The 18,231-nt window shown below is 37.6% G+C and overlaps 1 protein-coding gene and 1 pseudogene across 1 annotated transcript in view; both read right to left on the reverse strand.

Moving 5' to 3' along the window:
• Nucleotides 1–3,017, reverse strand: part of LOC106149359 — a 6,346-nt pseudogene extending 3,329 nt beyond the window's left edge.
• An 828-nt stretch (nt 3,018–3,845) lies between these two features.
• Crispld1 (cysteine-rich secretory protein LCCL domain containing 1) overlaps nt 3,846–18,231 on the reverse strand; it is a gene marked incomplete at its 5' end in the record, with an annotated part of 41,025 nt that continues 26,639 nt past the window's right edge. Inside the window, 5 exon segments of the mRNA XM_013518125.1 lie at nt 3,846–4,930; nt 7,423–7,553; nt 11,247–11,322; nt 16,460–16,532; nt 16,625–16,668. Of these exon segments, the coding sequence (XP_013373579.1) occupies nt 4,879–4,930; nt 7,423–7,553; nt 11,247–11,322; nt 16,460–16,532; nt 16,625–16,668 (376 nt within the window). The 3' untranslated portion in view covers nt 3,846–4,878.

An 18,231-nucleotide genomic window follows, 5' to 3' on the forward strand; every position in this document is an offset into this window, starting at 1 on the left:
TAAGATATACCATATACAGGAACAAATTCCCTAGGATGGATATGATCATTATGTACATCTAAACTGTACCAATAAACTTAATGATAATAAAAAGATAAAGTTAATCACATATTTACATATGACCCAGAAAGTCTACCCAGAAGAATTGAAGATATGTTTTCACCCAAAAACTTGTACATAAATGTTCACAGCATGTTTATTCATATGCTCTAAAACACAACAATTTTAATGTCTGTTGGAATGTAAACAGATAAGAAATTTGATGTATATTTGCAACAGCAAGCAGAAACACCAACCAAAGCAACGCTCAGGACTTGGAAGCAGATTTATTTATGTCAATGGGTGCTGATTGGGGTCATTCCCAGAATATCAGGCCCTGGTCTCTGGTGGTCTTGGGCTTACACTGGATATGAAAGTAGGAAGTGCAGAGGCAGAATGGCCTGTCAGGTGGGGATTGGTTTATACAGTGTGCATCGTGGTGACCGGCTATGCCTCACACCGACCCGCCATTTCTAAGAGACAGAAGCAACTGGAACTGGAGCAGCAACTATTACCTGGGCAACTATGAAACTGAACTATAGTGACTGGGGGCCATTTTCGGTTACATTTCCCCCTTCCTTTAGTTTCCCCAGCAAATCTTTGCTGGGCATATTTGTGTGATCTTTTGAGCTAAGTGCCAGCTAGAAGGAGTAACATCAGAGTTGTCAGTGACCCTAGGGTGGGCTTTAGGAAGGTCCCATGATTGTCTTACTGTAGAGTTTTTCTCTAAATTGCTTTTTAGGAAGAGGCATAATTTAGGCCTGTCTGTTGTGTAACGTTACTCTGGCAAGGTAGTGAGGGAGTTAATCTCATCTAGGAGTGTCCAGTGTGCCTTGGATGCTCAACAAATCTTGGCCAAGTGTTTGACTGATTGTTCTATTCTCTTGGGGCAATCGTCCATACATTTTAAGGCACAAAACAGCTAGCAAGGGGCGGGGAAGCAAGGAGTGGGGTAAGCAGAATCCAGGTCAACTAACAAAAGCCACAGCTCTGGGGGCGGGGGCAGGGAAGCAAGTACTGGAGCAAGCAGCCTGAAAAGACACAAAAATCAAGGGGAATAGGTATGGAGCAATCCTGTGAACAATGTCCTCTGGGTTCAGCCGTGCGGGGACTGGTAGTGTTATTTTTTTCAGAGTGAGTCTTGAAGGAGCTGTCCAGGTAAATTTTCCAGCAGATCTAAGGTTGGATTTCTGAAACTTGTAGCGGTAGTTAATATGTACGTGATTTATATGTGTGTGCAAAAATGTCTACAGACAGAGCTGGTCTTTTAACTGATCATAAGCTGTTTCTGTAGGATTGTGTTTTATTTCTGGGTAATCTATCTATATATCTTTAAATAGGGAGAGTCCACTATAATGCCTGTAGTCAGCGACACTGATGCAGACACTAAAGCCTGAGCTGGCTGTAGGAGTATGGGTGTCAGCTCTCTGGCTGGACCTTGCAGAACAAATGGTGGGGGCAGGTCTAGCTCTGATCTTCCTGGAATTCTGGGTAAAGTTTTTCTGGCTGGGGTTCAGTCAATTGCATCCCCTGAGGGGGCTTAGGCTCTGGACCAGATTATTTTGCACCTTTGGTGGCAGGTTTCCAAACAGAAGTTTGCTGTGCAGATCCTCCCTGCAAGAGAGTTTTGGCCAAAATAGTTTTGTCAAAGGTGACCACAGCAAATCTAGGTTGTCAGACTTCATTCCTAACAAAGACACTTCCACCTGTACACAAGGTGTATTCGATATGTGTCAGGGGGTCGGTTTTAGAACAGTTCATCCCAGTACAGCATGTGGTACCTGGACAGCGAGTTCCCAGTCTAAAGTGAGCTTGCTGACATTCTTGATCAGGACAGGACCCTTTCAAGCATGGAGGCAGAGCGGGGAGACAGCCCTGAGAGACCACTGGGTGCTCCCAGGGGCTGCCAGTCTGAGTAGGCATTGTTTTTGTGAACTCAAGAATCCAGATTTTATAGAAGCCAGCAGCTCCAAGGAAGTTGTGGAGTTTTTTTCTTGTGACCAGTTTGTGCCAGTTACTGCAGCAGAGCTTTTGTGTCTTTCCAGCAGGCAGCTTGCATGTCATTAATCAGAAGTACTTTTTCAAAGGGGAAACGAGTATTTGAACCTCTGGGAGGTTGAGTCCACATCAGTGAGCTTTTGAGTGCATAACTGGAGTCTTTCCACTTAAAGCTGAAGATGGGCTGGCTGACAAGAGCCACTTGAAGGCAGAAGGTATTTTTTAGGTCCAGACAGCTATACCAGCAGGCCGTGGGTGGCAGAAGACTGAGGCAACATATGCAGTCATGGCAGCGTCGGCAGCTTGGAGATCTTGAACTGGCTTTACAGGCAGGAGAGATATACTATTTGATGCAAGTGGGGCTTGCCTTGGGACAGAGGAGGTAGTTCAGTCTAATTCCTTGAAAAAGTAGTCTACTAATTTGAAAGCTCTGGAACACGAGCCTCATCTTTTCTTGTGTTCCCTGACGCAATGTTCCTTCTTATCCTTTTCTGTGGAAAGCTTAATCTCTATTGTCTTCTTACAGATTCTTCCTCCACCTAGCAAATTTATGACATATTCAAGGCTTATAAAATCTTCTCTAAGAATATTTCTAAACCTGGTGTGGCAGGAACTAGTACAGTTACTCATAGTCCCCAGAGAAGTATGTAGCAGGGATCTAGGGGAAATGCTTTGCGTTTAGAGAACTGGGGATGTGAAGTACATTTTGCAAGCTCGAGGCCACAGATAATGTTGCATAACCTTTGAGAATCTGTGTTTAGTAAGAATGGGAAATAACTGTGTCTCTCAGGTTAGGAGAATCAAATAACATGAAATGTATGGAGATGTTTCTAAAATACAGCCGCTGCCCAATACATGTCAGGTGTTTGGTAGGCCACCCATTCTTCATGTGTAAGCATAACCATGACTGTAACTGACAGCTTTTTAGCAATTATTGAAAAGTTGGTTTCCAAAAATGTATTGGTGTAGTGCAAGGACATTTATGAAACTATAACTAACAGAGCTGATAATTTAATATTAGGAGGCATGAAGAATGAAAAAAATATGGGGAGAGTCACATACAGTATTTAATAAAGTCATTAAGTCTTTTATTATTAGATCCTAAACTTTATCTTTACATACTTATTTCTTTGTTAATTATGCTTGTGATATAATTCCCCAAGATGAACATATGAAAGTATGTTTTAGAAAAAAATGTTCCTACAAAATCTGCTTTAAGATTTGAAATTTTTAATTCATGTATCATTAATTTTTGATTATCACTATGTTATCGACTGCCTACTTCTTGATAAACAATCATGGAATTTTGGTTTATTCATAATTTGCTTCCCAAAGCTATTTGAGACCCCCTTTTCTCTTTCCTTTTGCATTATCCAACTCTTTTGCTCTCCCTGATCTTTGAATATAATTTGTCACCCCTTTTTTGCTCCCAAACACCCACTCACTTACTTTCTCAAAACACTTGAAGTATTTATTGTCCTGCCAATGTTTTATAATTACAGTCATTTCATATATTTCAGATTTTTTCTTCTTTGTAACTTCATCTCCCATTTTATTCAACTTTTCTCTTACTATAGTGTTTCTAAATGAGTATTTTGTGTTCCACATAAAAATAGCTAAATAACTAAAAGGTTCTTTTGGACATGCAATTGAAAGTGTAAAATACAAGCTAAATAAATAATTAGGCTGGCTTTGCAGACTGCTAGCATTAAGTATGTTATTCATACTAGTTTCAATAAACCAAACTTACAAGACTTACATTGATATTTCTTATTTATCTAAAAAAATTTCTAAATCAAAGCTGAAAATAAGACTTCAAAGCATCATTGATTTTAATATGTTTATAGGAAATGAATAAATTCACCAGCAGAAAAAAGTAACATTTTACAGATTTTTAGTCTCGAAGGATAATACATTTTTTCATAGAAACATGTCACCAGTATAGGTACCATAATATGGCAATATTTATACACAAGGTCACTTGCCATTATGAAAATCAGTGGCAGTGACAACAGTAATGCAATACATTAGTTTGTCTTTGTTAGACTCTCTGCTATTATACTTCCTGGCCTGCAGGAGTATTTGCCAGGATACAAAACAAAATGTGTGACCTCCAGTTTAACAATACATCGAAAGCTCTGGCTGCTTGTGCTCAACTCAGTATTTATTACATGAGCACTAAGAGTGTCTTCATGCCATAGTTTGTCTTAATTCCATTCCTGAAAAATTAAACATGTTAAAAGTTTCATTTGGATACTAAAGGATTATTTTATACAAAATAACAAATGGAGTATCAAGATTTAATATTCTATATACCTAAACTTAGAGGAAAAAACTGTGCAAGTACTAAGTGAAAAACAGCTTGAGATTTAGACTAGGTAACAACATAGCTTTGGACTGGGGAAGGTATGATAAAAAGGTTTCTTTCAGTTTTAGAGTCCATTGTTTTAAAATGCACCAGGTAATTTTTGAAGGCCATTCACATTCAATATTTAGATTCATTTTATTAGTGGCATATACAAAGCACCATGTAATAAAATATATGAAATGTAGAACCATCATGACTATGTAATTAACTGTAGAAATAACTGCTAAGAAAATATAGCAATATTTAACACAGGATTTCTAAAACCATTACATATTCATTCTTTTTCCCAAAGCTAAAGTCCCATGTTTCATCTTATAGACTTTGTCTATCAGGATTTATATGCATCTGGCACTGGGAGGGGGGAGCACTGAAAATAGTTTCTATCTTCTGTACAGTAATGTTACAGTTTTATACAAACTTCAGAACCGTGGCATTTGGAATAGTCCCTGTGACCCCCATCCAAGGGTTCCACTTCACACAACAGCAAACACTCTGAATGCCTTTCCGCCTGGAGGATTCTGTAAACTGCAAAAAATACAAAAACATTGATGTCACCTCCACGTATAAGCCTTCTAATAAATCATAACACCCTATGGCAGTCAGGAAAGCAGCTGTATGAATCCAGATGGTCAATGTTCTCAGACTACTGCAATTTACAGTTCCTGGAAACCTCAAGGACGACATAATCCTTTAAGCTTTGGCTGTCTGCTGAACTAGCTTACTAAATAAATTTAAGATTATGAGAAAAATAGGAACCTCGATAGAACTTCACAGATTCTAGATAATGCACTACTTTTCAATTTAATAAAGCAGTTAGGCAGCTGTTATCCCACTTCATTGAGGGACACTGAGATTCAAGTTTACAAGTGATTTGGATAGTTAAAAGTTAACTATGACTTCAGAAAGTCACTGATATCTGAGAAATGCTATAGGAAATGCTTATTATCTTTACCTAAGTCTGAAAAAAATTAAATTATATTGCCATCATACAGATTAATGCTTCTTAACATTTATAGTTTCAAGAAAAAAATGTTACTGAGGAAATGTAACAGTCAAATAAGAAAGGACATAGCACCTTCTTCACTAAAATGGAAAAATCCACACACACGCACGGAACACTATCTCATTCCTGGTGGCACTCTTAAAACTAAATGTAAAAGTAATGTAGAACTGTATATTTTACATTTTATTGTTTATTTTGTATTTGGCAACCTCAATCAAGTTATGTTTAATGTCTAGAAGTTAAAGCAGGTTGGCAACAGGTTAATCATTATTCAATTTCATCAACTGCACAAGCTTTTGAAGTTTTTACATTTTTTGCATAAAGTTAATTTTCTTAATAATTAAAAAATACTTAAAAATAAACACAGTAAGTGTTAAGATAACAGATAGTTCCTCTTACATATTTATTCAAATGAGATAATTTTAGAGTAAGAAAAATATAAGATCATTACAATACACACACAAAAAAACATACACCCCCCCACACACACACACCAGGTTTCTCATACAAGCAGATGACCAATCTAAAGCCATATGAATTTATTTATATTTATAGACCAAGCGGCCTAAGAGGTGGAGGTGTTTGGTGTTTCTTATTTGTCCACAGTGATATGCTGGGAAAATGTGTATTTTTAAGCACATAGATCTAGTGCTGAACCTGAGTTTCAAGATTCAGTTACATGGGGCTGGGGATTTAAGCTCAGTGGCACACGGCCTGCCTGGCAGGTGCAAGGTTGTGAGTTCAATTCCCGGTACCAGAAAAAAAAAAGATTCAGTTACATGACCTTAGGTATATCAGTTATTTAATTAATTTAACTCTCAGTTAAGACATATACAAATTAAGGCGTACAGAATCAAAATTCTAGAGTTGTAAGTGGAACTGAGCTAGTAAATATACAAGAGTTCAGTAGAGTCTAATGTCTGCAATGTTCATAGCAGCTACTCAAAAATAATTATTATTATCAGTTTTATTACAATATTGGCTACTATTTTGTAGTTTTAAAATAAGCTTAAGAAGTATGAGAAGTAAATAAACTCTCATCACTCAGAAGAGATTATAAAAGAGCATATGGGATTCCATAACTTGAGAAGCTACTTTATATGACCTATCAGCACAGCAAGGCCAGAAGCTAGGTTAGAGGGAAGTCACCTCCTCAGCGGTGGTTTCTTGATGTAATCTTACCTGAAAACAGATGCTAAATACAGCTCTGTCTCTTTATGAGGATGACACACAAACAGTGAAGACAGATAACCAGCACGGCACATCCCTCCCCCACGTCGTTCTTTAGAGAAACTACTATATATTTGAATCTTTCATTGGCAATTTTGAAGGATTCAGCAAATATGTAAGAGGGATTTTTTCTGTGTCTATGTAAATAAATGGAACTTAATATTATTTCTATAGTGCCACTAATTTAAAAAATCATTAAAGACTCATTTCTCATAATGTTTACTAATACTTGATAAAGTGAGTCACATCAATTTTCTCCAATTACTGAAAAACATGTAACATTCAATGGGTAATACAGCATGAGATGACCTAAAAGACTTTATGTATATCACACTAGGCATCCAACTTTCAATCAAAGAGAGTTTGATTCTAGGGAAAATCAGGCTTACTGTTTTTGTCAAATACTTTGCCAGATAACTGGATTAGAGAAATACTCAGTGCCTTACTTACCTAAAAGAATGAAATACAAAAAAAAAAAAAAAAATCTAGAAAATCCAAAAGAGGATCAAAGAAATCTCCTAATTATAAGATCAATTAACAAAAGAATGGCTCTGACTCATAATCTGGTTTTTATGTTGGACTTTATAAGCCCGCAGGAGACAGGTCCCTCTGGCACTGCAGCGTCTCTCATCTCTGGAAGACTGGCTATAAAATAAGCATGCAAGGGAATGCACCAGTTTAGCACACAGCCTCCAGCCCAGCCTCAAGTGGATCCTTGTACAACAGCCATAAACAGTAAGACAGATGGCATACCAGAAGTACATATAATTTGCTTTATTTTTACCTTTCTGAGAAGATTCCATTCTGAAAAGAAGCCACATAAGTCTTCCTCTTGTCCACAGGCATAACGTCCACGTAGCCCCCATGATTTCGAATGACCCCAGCATGGACTGCTGCCCTGCAGATACTGGACAGCTGAAGAGGCAAGCGAAGAAACGGCTGTTACTAGGAAACACCTCCTGAACTTACCCGATCCACGCTTCTGCAGGGCTGAACTCCCTGATTCCTATCTGGTCAGTAAGCAGCTACTGGATGATACTCCACATAAAGGAATGTTTCAAAAGTCACAGTGTCCAAGCCAGTGTGAGCAAGTCTGAAGGCAAGTGTGATGGATGGCTTCCAAGGCAAGATTCCTCCCCACTTAATCCAGCCAACATTTGTCTACCCAAACAGCAAGCTTTACCAGTCACAGCACTAAAGAGCAAACTAGCTCTTATTAACTCTTCAAGGGCCCATCATTCTAATTTTAGCCTCTGCTTGGGTATATTGAATCAGTCTAACCAAATACAAGCCGGATGATCTGTTCATGTACGTTCATTTTTATTCATTTATGTTTAGTTTTGAGTCATACGCAACTTAACCACAATTCTGCATATAACAGTCCCTTTGCTAAAATATAGGTATATATTAAGAGGTAAGTTTTATCCCTATTAAATAATATAATCTATTGCAGATATTTGCCTGAAAGAACAATCCCAAGAAGGAGAATATAGAAAATAGTCGTATCTTCCACCTAGAGTTGCCAAGCTTGCCACCCAGGTTTGAAGGTTCTGACAACAGTGCTAGGAAGAGTCTGTGTTTATAGTCCATCGGTTATATAAGCTGGATGGGAAAAGCTTTCTATGGAGGAGAAAATTATCGCTTCAGGTCCAGTAATTTCAAATTTTTAAAAGTACTAACTTCTAAAATAATTTCTTTCAGAGCACGAAACTATTGTCTATTTTTTAACTTTGGCTTTAATCCAAATGTTCTACCAAAGCTTGTGGATAGCCGAGTTCAGCCCGAGAAAATCCCACAACAGGAAATGCTTGAAACGTTCCAGTATGCGGCAATCCTCCTCAGAGCCCCCCGGGTCCTCTCCAGTGCCGCTGGTGTCTTCTTCTCTCTGTGCACATGCAGTGATTTAATGTGCTTTTTTAAGTTCACATAAGCGTGTGTATCTTACATGACCTTGCTTTATTGCTGTGCTCTGAACTCTGAGGCATCAGTCAGTATTTATTAGTGCAGAGAGCCTGAAGGCCAAGCTGCTGAATCCTTCTCAGGCTTTTGGTCTATCACAAAACACCACGTATCTAAAACCTGTGTCCTTCTCTGACACGGCATTCTACTCATCATCTTAAACACGGCACTGACTTCATAACTGTATGGAATGCATAACAAACGGAATTAAAATGATACTGGAACATTTCAGCATTTATCCTCTTCTGCTGAAAGGGTATTATCAGCATTTTCCCCACAAGCCAACGAAAGTGCTCAGATATAGCATTCACTAAACCCAACCTCTTACTACGTTTTGAGAGTATTTTTTTCTTACAATTATGTAGTCAGCAGGCATTCCTACTAAGTTCAAAGTTTAGAACTTTTTTCTCATATTCATACTTTATAATAATGTATATTTTTGAAGAGAAAATAGATTTTGCCTATAAATCCAGTGGAATTTTTTAAGGAATGCAGAAGTTAAGAATGTATAATAAACTAAAAATGGAAGTTTTAAAGCAGTAGAATGTACAAGTTCTAACTCTATAACTGGAAAGAAAAAGAAGGGGAAAAGGAAGAAAAACAGGAAGGAAGAGAAGCTGCTTCATTCTCATCCTTTCTATATCAACCTTGCTTGAAGAGATAAGGTATTTTGTAGGAGCTGAAAATTAATGGTTTAATCTCTTACTCTGCCCTTACCATATCTTTTTTTTTTTTTTTCCCTTTTTGAGACAGGGTCTCACTATGCAGTTCAGGCTGGCCTTGAGCTCACTTTGTAGCCCAGGCTGGTCTTGCACTCGCAACGACCCTCCTGCCTCAGCCTCCCTCGTGCTGGGATTACCAGCATGCGCCACCACGCCTGCCCACCATGTTTTAATAATCTTTATATCTCCAATTTTCTCTTCGAAGGACCTACATAATACATATTACCTACCCATTTCATTGAGGCAGCAAGATAAAGTGCACTCACAAAATAGATTCTAACCAAACCATAACTTCAGGACCTTTTGTATCTGAAATCACTCAAATTAAAAGTTCTTGTGCATAAAAGGAAAACACGGAGAGAATGATTTCTTTGGAAACCAGATATGCCCATTCCTGAACATTTCTTAATTTATTCTTTTCAACAAATATTTATGTGTAAAGTGCTTGCTTAGTATCTGATATCACTCACTGTGTGCTCTAAATTCTGTTAAGGCAAGAACGAACCCACGTTATTCATAACTTGCCAGACATCAAATCAAGTGATGAAATAAATGAATGAATTGCCCAGCGGCTGCCTTCAAACACCTTACAAAGTAACGAAAGACAGCAGGTAGTAGCAATCATGCTGCTTCATATGTCTAAGTGCTAAAAGGAAAAAAACATTAGGAGTTGGAAGAAGACAGACTTCACACTTGGCTTAGGAAAGCCAGTAGTACAACTCAGAGAAAATGGCAATAATGTAGCATGTAAAAGATCAGCCACAATTTTAACAGAAAAGTTTTAAAAGTATGTATTTCAGAAAAGGAATACAAGCACAAAAGCAAAACCAAGGTACCTGCAGTGTATGTAAGCTTCAGATAAAAAATAACACAAGACTGGAGCACGAGAGAAACGACATGAGAGAATGATTTCAAAGGGGAAGCTGAATTGGAAAGCAGAAATCTTAGACCTGAATGAATTTGTCGAGAGACGTAAGATGTAGTATGCTTGTCTCAGGCCTCTTTAAACGAATTCCCCTGGTATTCAGTGGGACACCTGCATCAAGGGAGAATTCCTGTTTCTGTGACTCTCGTGGAAATCTGTAACGGTTTCTCAATGCACCTTCAGTCCTCAGCTGCATGTTTCAAGAGCGCACCCCCTCCTCTCATGAATCTGACTACTGCCCCTTCCAGCTCCAGCTCTCAGTGGCGCAGGGACGGCCAAAGCTGTCTGTTATGCCCCATGAAGCACACTCACTCTCACCCCAAGGTCTTTGTAGATGTCCATGTCCTCCCGAGAATGTGTTCCCTACTCCTCTTATCAGCAACACTTAAAACCTGGCTCAGAACGCACTGACCCCTACTGAAGCCATCACAAGCGACACTCCACACCCAACCCCATCACAGCATAGAGTACCACACGCCGGGACCAGTTCCCTGATGCACGATGTATGATTAAAAAATAATACAGTGAATGTTTACATTTTTAAAATACTATAGTAAAAGACGGGTGGACATTTTCATCCCCTTCAAAATATACCCCTCTGTTTGTTTTAAAGGGTTATCTATTTTTGGTACTATACCATTTTCCAAATGCCCTTTGGAACTGAAATACTGCTTATACATTTGACAAAATCTGAATTGTCTAGTTCCTACTTCAGAAACTTGGGAACCAAAGGAAGACTAATTAAAGACAAAATGTATTTTCCTTTCCAAGAATGCTTTGAGAATATTTAAGTGTCTCGCATAAGATATGGGGGAGATATGAAGAAAAATTTAGTCAAAGTACATGATCATACATTCATATCTGCACAGTGCAAATCTGAGAGCATGTGTATCTGTACAGAAACTATTCCCTCCCTCTGTGTGCACAGGCAGATATATACATACATATATACATTCTTATAGATACACGAATACTGAGCGCTGCAGCAATTAGGATACTTACATCAGAATACACCCGAGATCCAATTACACGGGCATAATGTGGATTCGCCTGCATACAGTTACGAGGACAATACACTCTGAAAAAAAGAATATATATATATATAATATATAAAAATAGAAAGAAAGCTGGTTACTTCACTCATTAATGAAACAATAATTCAAATATAGAATTAACTTGGCACCATTGCTTCTTTTCACCTACTTCCAGGTTTTACCATTCATGTGATTTTTAAAAATTTAGGCAGGAAGCCTTCTAACTTGGAGGCACAAAGCATGCAAAAGTCAGGACTCATCTCTGCATCTGAGCATTTGTACTCAACGGGTCTACGAAACTGAGAAAACAGATGACTTGGAGAGCCTGAGTCACTGTCTCGTGAAGTCTCCTAATTTCCGTAAATCCACATCTTGTTACCTCACTCAGTTCCTGGCTTTAATTATCACTTCTAAATAGCTGATTTCCAGTTCTTCTCTTATTCTAAATCTGCGTATTGTGCCGCTTACTCAGCACCTCCACGTGCAGCCAGTATGTATCTCAAGTTGATCTGGGGTGAAATAAAATTCTTAACCCCGTAGAGTCCCCAAATCCGTGCCTTCTGTAAGCCTCCTGTCACGGTACATGACAACTCCACTGTTACTGGCACCTCAGCATAAAATCCTTATTCCACCTTTGCACCTTCTCTGGGTCTCACACCTTTCATCCAAACCAGGAGCAATTTGTACGTGCTGTACACTAAAATGCGCCCAAGGTTAAAGTGTGACGAGCACCGTGACCACGGTAACCATGGACGGTATCATATACCATCTGACTTACTGCAACAGGCTCTCCTACGACCTCTGCTTGATTCTGACTTGGCCCTCTCCAGTTTATGTCCACACAGTTAAAGCATCCAAGTCCAAACCTGCCGTCCCTCTGTTCCAAATACTGCAGGAGCTTTCCAGCTCGCTCAGAATAAACGAGAAGATCCTTAGGGTGAAAACTGCCTTAGAACAGCATCCGTCATCCCCTCTGCCCCAGTACAACTGCCCGGCCACTCTCCTGTCCTGCAGGGTCACACCGGCCTCGCGGCTGCGCCCCAAACCACACAACAGGCTCTGTTTCGGGGTATCCGCGCTCACCTTCCTCTCTGTATGGAATGCTTGTCCTTTAGACATCTGGCTGCTTTAACTGAAATCTGATTAGTTTTAGTCATCTAAAAATAATCTCAAAAAGCTACATGATTTAAACATGCCGTCCAATTATTACTGGTTGATCACTCCCAGAGTTCAAGACACTGTCGAGTGGTACACAATTTTCACATCGTCTTTCAATTCATTCCCTCCCCGCCCCCCCACACGCACATACACATTTATGCACTAAAAAAAGATATACACTAAAACTGGAAAAAAAAAATTCATTATACACGGTAAATGAGAATGTTAACTATGTGAAAATCACTGGTAGATGATGATAGCAATGATTTTTCTAAGAGTATTCCAAAAATACTCAACTAAAACTATGTGTGCCATTTGAAACAGATGTTGTTTAGGATGGCTAAAGATCTTATTTACAATGTGTACGATCCATAGCCAGGCGTGGTGGTGCACACCTGTAATCCCACCACTCAGGAGGCTGAGGCAGGAGAATCGTTGTGAATTCAAAACCAGCCTGGGTTACAAAGTGAGCTCAAGGCCTTCCTGAACTGCACAGGGAGACCCTGTCTCAAAAAAGACAAAAAAAAAAAACTAAAATATGTACTATCCTCTATGGACTACATATGTTTTAATAAAATATGTAAACCAAATCTATTTAGATGTAAGTAAGAAGTTTTTGTAACTGAATTAAAGTGCTGACTATCACGAGAAACTGGCTGAGGTTTGTGCAAGAAGGGTGCTCCCATTGACTGGAAAATGATCTCACTGTTTTGAGAACTACTCATCCTCTGGTTGTAAAGCCAGTTGCTCTGGCCTTAGGATCATGCTGCGCAAACCCTGCCTTGCTTGTCTGGCTCTTGACTTGAGGGAGGCCAAGGTCAGCAGCTCCAGGGTGAGTTAGTCTCTACTTACAAAGCTCAGGTAAAAGAAAGACTGAGGGAAGGAAGTTTCATCTAATTTTGTCTAATCTTTTTTACATACCATGTTACATAGTACTGAGAAGGTAGGTAGTGACCTAGTAAACATTTCTTTACATTTTGCCTGTAAGCTTTGAATAAAAATGGGGACACATTTTAATGACATCTATTTTTACATTGAGAAGATTCAATGGATTTTAAAGACTTCACTATTCATAAATATATGTAAAGCAGGATAAGACATCTGAACAATTTATACAGGGTTACGGTACTAAATAACAGCTCGTTTTGGGTTTTCCCACCAGCTGTGGAGACTCTCAGGAATATGGCTAGGTAAATCTTGCTTCTTCACGTTCTCGTAGGGCTATCTGCTTTTCAGCTGCCACACTTCTCCAGAACAGACTAGGTCTCCAGCTCTTCACATGACATGAAATTCTAAGAATGATGCCCCAACTGTTTGGTTCCCTAAAAGTTATAAACTATCACATAGGTAATGCCAACTATGAAAAATTTCATGAGAAAAAGATAATCTTGGTTTCAGTAGCCTCTAAAATAAAGAAAAACTTACTACTTTAAGAGTGAGAGGCTTTCTACATACTTAAGATCAACATTATGTACAAATCTTCTATAAATTTGTTGTATCAGTGACAATGAAAAATAAAATTAAACTTTAAAGATTCATATAATTTTCCTTCTGGGGATGTTTCCCTTTCTGAAGCCAAGAAATGGGAAACTTCTTCATTAATATTTTATTTAATAATTTTCCTCTTTTAGAACAACACTCATGGGGATAGAATAACCACTTATTGAGCATTTACAAGAGAAAGGTTTGTGACAGAATGCTCCACAGGAATTATCTTTATTACTTGTTCCTCAAGAATCTGCATTTGAGAACAAATACAGATACACATTTGAGAACAAATACAGATTTGGCTGGTATAGTATGTAACAAATATTTAATATTTATAAATATGAAATTCTACAATTCATGCTTTTTGTATGTATCACAGTACTAAAATTTACCTAGCAATATGTCTCTCTGTTGAAATACAATCTGTGAGAACAGGAGTACGGAAAATCTGAAAAAGAAATTCTACAGAATATTCTAGAATCACAAAACAAACCGTGATTTAACCCAAGCTGTGGGCCTGCCTAACAGCAGAGCTGCAAAAACTCTGCTAGCAGATTGCAGATCCGTAAGTAAAATGTCTGATGGATAATTCACTGGGGGTAAAACGGGAAAAGTATGTGATGCATTTCATGTAGCAAGGGGTTCTCAAACTACACACTTTGTGAGATGATTTCAGTAAACACACAGGTGAAGAATTCAGAAAGTCTCAGATCAGCAAGTTAGCTGAACAAAAACATTACCATAGTATTCTTTTATTGGAGACAAATATTTGTTTTTAAGTGGAAACAAGTTAGCTATTTGTATGTGAAGGAGCTGACGGTTGATACCCCATGGGTAACTGAGAAGCTCCCCGTCCAGAGAGAGAAGCACTTATTCCTTATATCAACGTCACAGTCCTTGTTACCTTGTGAACAACCGATCCCATTCTGCAAGTGAAGCATTGCCTTACTCGTAAGAGGGTGAGTAATGAAGTTTTTCCAAAGTAAATAAACCTTGACATAAAAATTAGGCTCTTTAAATTTTTTAACAAAGATAGCTTTTCAAAATACAATTATATCTCTAACACTCATTACTGGTTTTTGGAAGAAGAGTGGGTACTAAGTTAACAGAAGTAGTGTGGATCCTTTTAAGACCGGATAGGTGGGGACACACCTCATTTTTCCTGTGTATTGATTGTGGCTTATGCCCATAACGTTTTTAACAGTTCTCATCTTAGCTTCCCCAAGAGAAAACGTTTTAAAAATTATTTTACAGTAGATAAACTCTATTGTAATTCTTTTTAAAAGTGTATACAAAAATGAAATAAATGCAGAGATGACCATTTTTTCATCAATTTCTTCATAAATTCCAATTTGATTAATTTAAGAATTGGATAAAAAAAAACTAACTTTGTCACGAGCCAGGCATGGTAGCACAGGCTGTAATCCCAGCACTCATAAGGCTGAGGCAAAAGAACTGTCACAGGTTTGAGGCCAGCCTGCACTACATAGTGGTCAGGGCCAGCTGAATTATACTTTATTTATTTATTTTTGGTACTGAGAATCAAAAGCTTGAATTATAGAGCAAGACCCTGTCTCAAAAGAAACAACAACAACAAAAAATAATAATTCTGTCATTTTTAGTTTCTACTGGAAGAACTTGCTATGCAAACTATGGAATGAATACTTTTACCCACCCAAAATCCCTATGTTGAAGTCCCAACCCCAATGTGACGATTTCTAGAGACAAATCCTTTCTGGAGGTAATTAAGGTTAAACGAGGTGATGAGAGGACAGCCCTTACCCAGTAAGATCAGTGTACTTATAAGAACAGATGCAAAGGAGTAAACCCTTTCTCCTGCCACCGCGTGATGACACAAAAATAAGGTGGCTCTCCACAAGCTGCAGAGAGAGTCCCCATCAGGAGCCAGACGAGCTGGCGTCTTCCCCACTTCTACAACTGGAAGGACTCATTCGTGCTATTTATGCCAACCAGTCTGTTAAGCTTTGCTATAGCAGCCCAAACAGACTAGGACCGATCTCCTTGCAGCACACACGGACACACACATTGTACACATAAGCCCTGCTACTATTGAAGAATAGGAAGGACTTCGCATTTGGAGAAGGTACACCAGAAGCGTCCGCAGTGCGTGTAGTGTATGAACTCCCACTACTTCCTCATCAACAGCTCAAGATCATATACAACTCTGAACACAAGAAGTAACAGAATCTCAGGTACAAACAGGCACAAGAACAAAGCCACATGTATGTACATACGTGTGTATATGCAAATACAGACTTTGCCAAAAATGTACATGCCAGGAAAAGAAAAACTTGTATAAATCTTTGAATGCTAAATTTATTGAGATGCCATGAGATTAACACAAGTTACTTTTATCTTCACAATGCAAGAGGTGCCCAAAGTGGTGAGCGTCAGCTCCCAGACCTCAGTACGGCAGACTGATGAAGTGTGTGTACGTTTTTTGATGGGCTCTACATCATTTACATTTATATCTATTCATTAATTTTTTAAATGAGAAAATTTAGAAAATAGTACCTTGGACAGTGTGAAGCAGGCTTATGAAATGGACAGAGCTGTTCCACAGTAGTTTCACAAGTGACAGCCTGAACTGAAAAATTAAAGCAAAAAGCAGTAAGTGAATCCTTAGAACCAAAACTGCACTGCACAGGAGTAAGAAATTAAGATTTTCAAAGCACGAACCTGTCACTTTGGAGACTGTGAAGGAATTGGCAGACTGGTATTTGCTGAAGATAAAAATTAGAAATGTCAGTCATTACCTTGTGGGCATTATAGTCACAATAAATATTTTTGTAAATATTAAAATATTACAAAAAATTAGTAAATATTTATTAAAATATGAAATTAGCTTTAAAAAGTAAATATTAAAATAGCTACATAAGCATATGGTGTCTGTTTGGGTCTAAGTCTCTATTCACTTCTGAACCAAATCAATATCACTCTTAACATTAGAAAGTAGTTTTTTTTATTACCAATCTCAACATTTATAGTAATGCACACACCTTCATATTTGTTTCTTCTCAAAATTAAAATCTCAAAATACTAATTACCTGTCTCCACAGAACCAACCTATTTAATTCTTCACAACAGTAAATAAAAGGCATTCTTGTAGAAAGACTATAACATAGTAAGTACCTTTAAAGGAGTGTGTATTATTTTTCAGTCACCCTAGTATCTAGGAAAATGTTTATAGTAAATGAATCAAACTTTCCTCAGCACATTTCATTATTAAAAACAGTAATATAAGATTAGGTATGCCATTATTATCAAAATTTTAATTAGTTCATATATACTCAAATTTTGAGGGAAAATATCTATTGCAAACCTAAGGTTTATTTGTTGATGGTATTTTATCATAGTACACTCTCTGAATATATTAGGTCAACACTGATGGTATAAAATCTCAAAATCTTTTCTTTCTGTCACTTTCAAATTCAATGGCTAGTATTCATCATCTGTTACTTGAACACCCCAAATAACATTGTTTGAGACACAAATGTATAACCTACTAAATGTAGCACACTTCATATTTTAAGAGAATTTCTATGAGATAATAAAAATTTAAGAGAAAAAAGTAAATAGACTCAATGCTGTTTAAGACAACACTAAGTATGTGGCTTATCAAAGTTAATAACTAATAGTTATTTTTTATTAATTGTAGTAATAAATACTTGCTGAATGAATAACCTAATAAATATATCTATGAATATATTACTAGAAGGTATTGCTAATGGATAAAAACCATTCATCAAGCCTTTGAAAAAATTGTATGCATAGGTCACTCAAGAAATTTGCAAAGGTTTTTAATAAATTCAGTTTTATAATTATAAATTCCAACTTAAACCAACTGTGGAGCTTCATGCAACTGGACAGTTATAAAAGAAAAAAGATTCATATTTCTCAAGAAATTGAGAAATTGAGTAATGTTCATTTTACTTATAAGAAAAAGATACTACATAAAGATAATTCAGAAGCCTGCATTTTTCCACTTTATGTTTTAAAATAAGGCATTTCATGTACTTAATATGAGAAACACTTAAAAGTTAATGCTTTTTATGTTTCGCTAGATTGCATTTTTTTTTTTTTTTTTTTTTTTTTTTTTTTTTTTTTTGGTTTTTCTCCGGTACCGGGAACCGAACTCACGACCTTGCGCTTGCCAGGCAGGCGCTTTGCCGCTGAGCTAAATCCCCAGCCCCCTCGCTAGATTGCATTTGAATGGGCAAAAGACAAACACAGTATATTACCTATTTACAAAACTGTTCAAAACTCTTTTATCTAATAATCTACTT

The sequence above is a fragment of the Chinchilla lanigera genome, unplaced genomic scaffold, assembly GCF_000276665.1.
Source record: "Chinchilla lanigera isolate Chin_1 unplaced genomic scaffold, ChiLan1.0 scaffold00043, whole genome shotgun sequence".
Taxonomy (NCBI): Eukaryota; Metazoa; Chordata; class Mammalia; order Rodentia; family Chinchillidae; genus Chinchilla; species Chinchilla lanigera.